The sequence below is a fragment of the Dendrobium catenatum genome, unplaced genomic scaffold (genome assembly GCF_001605985.2).
Source record: "Dendrobium catenatum unplaced genomic scaffold, ASM160598v2 fragScaff_scaffold_1608, whole genome shotgun sequence".
Classification (NCBI taxonomy): Eukaryota; Viridiplantae; Streptophyta; class Magnoliopsida; order Asparagales; family Orchidaceae; genus Dendrobium; species Dendrobium catenatum.
This window is the reverse complement of record NW_021320070.1, coordinates 3,302,584-3,309,359: the sequence shown is the minus strand read 5'-3', so window position 1 is coordinate 3,309,359 and position 6,776 is coordinate 3,302,584. Positions and strand designations below refer to the sequence as shown.

Genomic DNA, 6,776 nt, shown 5'->3' with positions numbered 1-6,776 from the left:
TTTCGTTTGAGCCAATTTTTTTACTGATTCTAAAGTAGCTTTCTAATTTTTTTCGTACTAAGAAGCTATTTTAAAAAGCAATAAAAAACGGTCCCAAACGAAACCGTAATCTAATAGTTTAAGCATAAATAATATTATAACATTAGTCAAGTAAAAGAAAGAATATGCTAATTTCAGATAATTCAATAGTGACCCAATTCAGATAATTACAATTCAGATACATAAAAATTTTAATTAAATATTAAAAAAAATGAGATTCTCGTGGAGCAATTTCGTGATCAATATTCCCAGATGAAGAATATTTTGAGAAAAAAAAAATCAAGTGATCGCAATTGAATTATAGCTATGAAATAAGAACAAAAAAAAAAAAACATAAGGTACATAAATATGAAAGAGAAGCAAAGTGCAAGTAAAAGAAGAATTGTGCAATCGTGTGTCACATGTCCTGATTTAAAGCAATTATAAATACAATGGGAAGCAAGCATTCTTCTGTGGATTGTGGTAAGATAGTCACCTAGATACTAATGGAGCAGTCATTGTGGTTCGAGGAAGCCATCGAGAGGATGAAGGAGAAGCTCTTCTCTCCATCAGCCGACCTGTATGCCTTCGTACCAGTATCTGCATATGAAACGGCATGGGTCGCCATGGTGCCAGACCCAGATGACCCAACCCACCCGATGTTCCCGGAGTATTTGACCTGGATTCTACGCAACCAAAATGATCTGGGCTTCTGGTTTGATCAACAACATGGTATTAATATTGATTATCATGAGCATATAAATTATAAGCATCAATGGAGCAATGATGATCTTTTGGCCACTCTTGCTTGCTTAATTGCTCTAAAGACTTGGGATAGCATTGGTTTCTCTCACAAAATAAACAAAGGTACAATAATAACATATCTTTTTGTAATTTATATTTTATATTTATGAAAATATATGAATCAATTAATTTATTATGCTCATGTGTATGTACACAGGATTAAAATTTCTCCAAGGCTGCATGGAGAAGGAATTGATAAATATGAGAAATAGCAATGATGATGGTGATGAAGCTGGGCATGCTCTTCTTCATAGGTGGTTTTTGATGGCTAAGCTTGCAAAAGCAAAAGGCTTGAAAGTCTTTCCTACTGAACAGAGCAACAATGGAGTTTTTTATGACTTTCAATTGAATGGAATAAAGCTTGAAAAAGAAGAGGCTGATGAGAGAGTTCTGATGAGAGAGATCGCATTTAAAAACCGCAGCTCGGCACTACTCTGTCGATCACCATCGGTGACCGCTTGTGCTTACATGATTACTGGAAACCAGACTTACAAAACTTATCTTGAACACTTGCTTGCCGATTGCCAACATGGAGGTACTAATTAATCCATGAGGTCATATTATATTATTACTACAATCAATACATAAATATAAAATAAGCAATCAAATATATAAGATACATACTGAATTTTATTAAATAAATTTAATATTTAATTGTGGGAATTCTTATGGATTACTATATTGTTTTATTATAATCTTTATTAGTCATATTAATTTCTTATTTCTTTATATTTTTAAAATAGTTCCTCCAATATACTTAGAGGACAAAGATGTTATAAAGCTTTGTGTGGTTGATCACTTGGAGAGGCTTGGATGTGCAGAGCATTTCTCCGAAGAAATCAGTAATGTCATGGATCACCTACATAGGTATGTCTCTCTTTTTAATTTATTTTAATTAATTCGTCAATATTATAAGATGCGGATATTTTACTAAAAATATAAAACATTTTCTCTTCTTCAAGAAGAAAAATAACTACTCTTATACATTTACAATTTCATAGATGAAGTTAATGTGATAATTTCAATATTTGTATTTTGTTCATAGAAAATGGATTGCAGAAGAATCAAAAGTCCCACAGAAAGATGATGATGCGTTTCAAATATACAAAGACTCCTTAGCTTTTCGACTATTAAGGATGCATGGCTATCAAGTTTCTCCAAGTAAGTAGTTGACTGAATAAATAGAATATTTGAAATTTCCAAAATACGTGTTTGATTAGTGAAGCAACTAATCTGTATGGCCTATGGCCTTTGTACAGGGAGATTTTGTTGGTTCATTGATGATGAGAAAAATCTATCATATATGAAAGATAATTATGCCTTCTTTTTAAGCCCCATGCTTAGTATTTACAAAGCATCACATATTGCATTTCCTGAGGATTATGAACTTGATAAGGCTGGAGCATTCTCTCGACAAATCTTGCAGATGGGAATCTTGAGCATGAAATCTGAGAATGAATCTAATACTTTAGCTAGATCAACTAAATTTGAACAAGAGGTGAGTTAATATAAGTGTATGATCAATATAAATTTATTGCTAATCTCCTTTGTTTAAAACCTATATATTCTTTACAGATTGAGCATGAGTTGGGGCTTAAATGGCTAGCTCGAATGGATCATTTGGAGCACAGGTTGTACATTGAAAGAGGAGGGATCTATCACTTTTGGATTGGAAAGAATGCTCCATGCTGGTAAATGTTAAATGAAATAATGATAGATAACTAGATAAGATGTATAGTTAACTTCTTATCACTGGATAAAATGCAGCATCTTAAGAAATGATGATCTCCTCCAACTTGCCACTAATAATTTTATGATGAGACAATTGGTGTACAGGAAGGAGCTCAATGAGTTGCATAGGTACTTTAAATATCCCCTCTCCCCTTCTTTTAATATCTTTCGATAGTTGTTTGTTAAATAAATTCCTCTCTTGATTTGTATATAAGGTGGTCCAAACATACTGGCCTCTTCACGATGGGATTTGGTAGGGAGAAGACAACGTATTGCTATTTTGCCATTGCTTCAGCAATTTGCCTTCCTCTCAACACAGAGTCAAGAAAGGAAGCAGCCAAATGTGCAACTTTTTTTACAGTTGCAGATGATTTCTTTGATGAGAAAGGCTCATTACATGATTTATCCATACTAACAGATTCATTGCAAAGGTAGAGAAAAATTATAACTTAGATATAAATTGAACCTATTTATCAATCCTGCTCATGATGAACATTTGTATTTTAATGTTTTCTACTATAATAAATATTTTATACTATCAAAAAGTAGCTTAAACTCCAAAATCATTTCTTTTAATTTTTTTCATTAAAATCATTAGATTTATCTAATTAATTACTATATTGTTCAAATGAGTAATTGCTCTTAATTGCATTTTTTATGTTTCATGGATTCCTTGATAATGATGTTTGATTTTATTACTAAGAAGTCAATTAACTGTGTTTTCCAATGTAGATGGGAGGGAAAAGCTCTAACAAGCCATAGTAAAATTATTTTCACCGTCCTCAATGATCTAGTTCATGATATTTCTGTGAAGTCCTTCAAGCAACATGGTCATAATGTGAAGAAAATTCTACAAGATGCTGTGAGTTCTAAATCATTCATAGTACTAATTTTGCCATGATATACATCTAAGATGCTAATCAATATTATTGTCTTTTTTTTCTATGTTATGAAGTGGAAAGATATATTCATATCATGGCTAAAAGAAGTAGAGTGGAGCAAAAATTCTCATTATCCATCAATTGATGAGTATATTGAAAATGCAAAGACTTCGGTTGCTGTTGAAATGATTCTTCTTCCAAAATGTTATTTGACAAAGCCAAAAGTCTCCCTTCAAGAGAGTTCTTGGAATTTTAGAAGTGCTATAATTACCAAATCTCTTGAGGTTTTATGCCGCTTATTGAATGACTTAGAGAGCTACGAGGTTTGTTAACAACTCTTCATCTTTTACATCAATTTTTCTTTCTTTCTTTTCTTAAAGCATGGTCTATAATAAATCATTTAACATATTAAATTAAGTACGACTAGTTGTATTTGATGACATTGAAAAAGGAGGCTTAAAATGAGTAAACTATTGTGCATATGATTATTGGTCATAGAGGGAAAATATCTTTGCACATTATACTTCAATTATACTTGTCTGAAAACTATTATTAAAAGATTATTCTAAGTTATAACACTAAATTAGGTTTATGAAATATGATAAGATGGAGCGGATTAGGTTGTTAACACATCACTTATTTAGAGCTTTTTCAAACTATTCAAAATTGACCCATACCTTTACAAGCATAACAAAAAATTGATTAACACAAACATAAGTACACATAAACACACCTTGAAATAGGAACCCACTCCTAACATCTTTAGGCTTTAGAGAGTTCCATGACAATGACATATAAATTTAAAAAAAAAAATCACAGTAAACATTGTTTTACAAGTGGTTTGAAATAAGAAACCAAAATGATTGAGGAATTGAAGACATGGTAACAAATTCTTAAGGAAGAAGCTAAAGAAGACATAAAACTCACTCTTTATAACATGGCAATATACTAATTTTTCCTTTCTTTGTAAGCCATGTTCATCATCATCATTAGCTTTATTCCAACAATTGGAGGTTAGTATAATGAGTCTTAAAAAAAAAATCTCATTTATACTTGTAAAGTGTTGTTATTATATCAAAATTATTCCTTATAATTCATTTTGAACATGCTTTATCCATGTATCTTAAGTTGCTAAAAAATTCTCTCATCCATGTCATTTTCCAAATGTTGCTAAAAGTAAAAAAATACCTAAACCCTAAATTGTAGTAATCATTCATTCTACTACTCAATTTATCATATTAATGTTATGAAATATCAATACTATGCAGAGAGAAGCTAAAGCTGGAGAACCAAATATAGTTCTCTTACACCTGATGCAGAATCCAAAAGCCAAAATTGATGATGTCGTTGCTATCATAAAGAACACTTTGAAAATGAAGGAAAAAGAATTTCTTCAATTGGTGATGTCCAAGGATTCTGAGTCTGATATGCCTACAGAGTGGAAAATGATGCATCTATCATGCTTAAAGATTTTCCAGATGTTCTACAACTCTGAGAACTCATTTGACTCGCCAACTGCACTGCTTGACAATATTAACAAGGCTATCTATGAACCATTATTGGTGAAGAAAACAATAAGCCAACCTGCAGATTTTATTATCAAGGAATTAAAAAAGATAAATACTAAAGCTCCATACACAAAAGTGAAGCTTAGCAGAGCTAGCAACAAACATACACTATTATCAATTGATTCAAACAAATGGCTATATCCAAGAGCCAAAAAACAATTTCACAAACTATCTTTTGCTTGTTCTTTCAGGGCATACAATACTGCAATCAACAAATGTTTGCTTTAAAAGTAATAGCTATGGGAGCATATTTTGAAGCTAGAGCAAATGAAGGGAGAAAGAAGACAAGTAGCTATGCACTGTATATTCACATTATTATTGTGCTATGTTTGTATCTCTCTTTGGCAATTGATTACCTTATTGTTTAATCTTCCATTTTCTCTAGATTACTAGAGTTACATAGCTCAAAAAATGTTCCCTACAATGTTCATGAAATATTCCTATCGTGGTATCAAAGAAGGGGAAAAAAATATAAAATTTGGATCAAATAAGAGCCTGATCATATTTTAGTTATGTACTTATGTTGTCTCAATGAAAATTTTGATTTTTTTTAACATTAAATCTATTCAATTAATAAAAAGTGATTTAGAATTGATGCTTTCACTTTCTTTTCATCCAAATGGTTGCATTTATCTAATTAAACTATGAAGACTTCCGTTGTGATTGAAATGATTATTCTTCCAGCATGTTATTGGACAAATTTAAAATAATTGCTTTAAAAATGTTGTTGGGATTGATGACTAAGAAAATGTTATTAATAAGTACTCTCATGTCATATATTCATAAAAATGTTTTTGATTGATGCCTTTTTTTATTTATATCTAATAATTTTTTATATGTCACCAAAAAATCATATTGATCGGTCACGAATCCCGATGTAAATCTTAATTAAAAATTTTCAAAATAAAATCCGGGACCATTCAAACTCCAATTTTAGTACTCTTATAGTCAAATTGAACATCTCAAGGAGACGAACCCAACAACACCAAATTCAATTCAATATGAGTCCAAATGGTCAAAATCTAATGACAAAAGACTATTTAAAAGCGTCAGAATATTAATTGGATAACTAAATGCTATTCAAATATGAAACGCTTATAGTCGAATTGAGAGACTTGATGAGACGAATCCAACGAGCCCAAAATCACCCAATTATGACATTTCTATGGCAATTTAATACTTAATAAATGCTCTATGATTAAGGGGATCATCATGAGTCGTCCGATGGAAAACTCCCAACATACCAACTACAGGAGAAATACGTGTTACCTGCAGACAAAATCCGCCAAAAAATATCAAAAATCCGTCGGAAATAAGCATTTCCGGTGGATTTCCAATGGAAAATTATTTGACGGTAAAACGTGCGTTGGAAACATGTTACCGTCGCAAAATAATCCTCCGGAATGATTTCCTGAGAAATTCCGGCGAAAACCCATTGGAAATACTTCCGGCAGATATAAACTTCGCCAGAAAAAAAAATTAAAAAATCACAGCCCCTTGAAGCCCCCGTCCAGCCCAACTGGGCTCACTTTTAAATTTATTTTATTTTAGTAATATTTAATTTAGCAAAATGAATAATTTAAAATATTTATAATTGTCATTTTCCAAAAAATTTAAAATTATGTCAGAAATCCACCGGAAAATTCGTTCGAAAAGCCAGCAGAAAATCACCAAGAAATACCTGCAAAAAATCTATCGGAAATCCGCCAGAAGTACTGTTAATCTTCTCCATATTTACTGGGCATGTTACTCTAAAAAAATTATAAGTAGATTC

General features: G+C 31.4%; 1 protein-coding gene across 1 annotated transcript; it reads left to right on the top strand.

Moving 5' to 3' along the window:
* The first annotated feature begins 477 nt into the window (after window positions 1-477).
* Window positions 478-5,556, top strand: LOC110114464 (S-linalool synthase). The gene is made up of 11 exons (XM_020847349.2): window positions 478-885; window positions 980-1,357; window positions 1,566-1,689; window positions 1,868-1,983; window positions 2,082-2,320; window positions 2,398-2,513; window positions 2,590-2,682; window positions 2,769-2,984; window positions 3,286-3,415; window positions 3,509-3,757; window positions 4,703-5,556. The coding sequence occupies exons 1-11, from the start codon at window positions 525-527 to the stop codon at window positions 5,228-5,230; spliced, it is 2,550 nt and encodes an 849-aa protein (XP_020703008.2). The 5' UTR covers window positions 478-524; the 3' UTR covers window positions 5,231-5,556.
* Window positions 5,557-6,776: the final 1,220 nt, after the last annotated feature.

Excerpts from the sequence above, each read along its gene's own strand:
- LOC110114464 (XM_020847349.2), top strand. The coding sequence starts at position 525 with ATGGAGCAGTCATTGTGGTTCGAGGAAGCCATCGAGAGGATGAAGGAG. Across the intron at positions 2,683-2,768 it reads GAGCTCAATGAGTTGCATAG|GTGGTCCAAACATACTGGCC; the intron begins GTACTTTAAATA and ends TTTGTATATAAG. Across the intron at positions 3,416-3,508 it reads AGAAAATTCTACAAGATGCT|TGGAAAGATATATTCATATC; the intron begins GTGAGTTCTAAA and ends TATGTTATGAAG.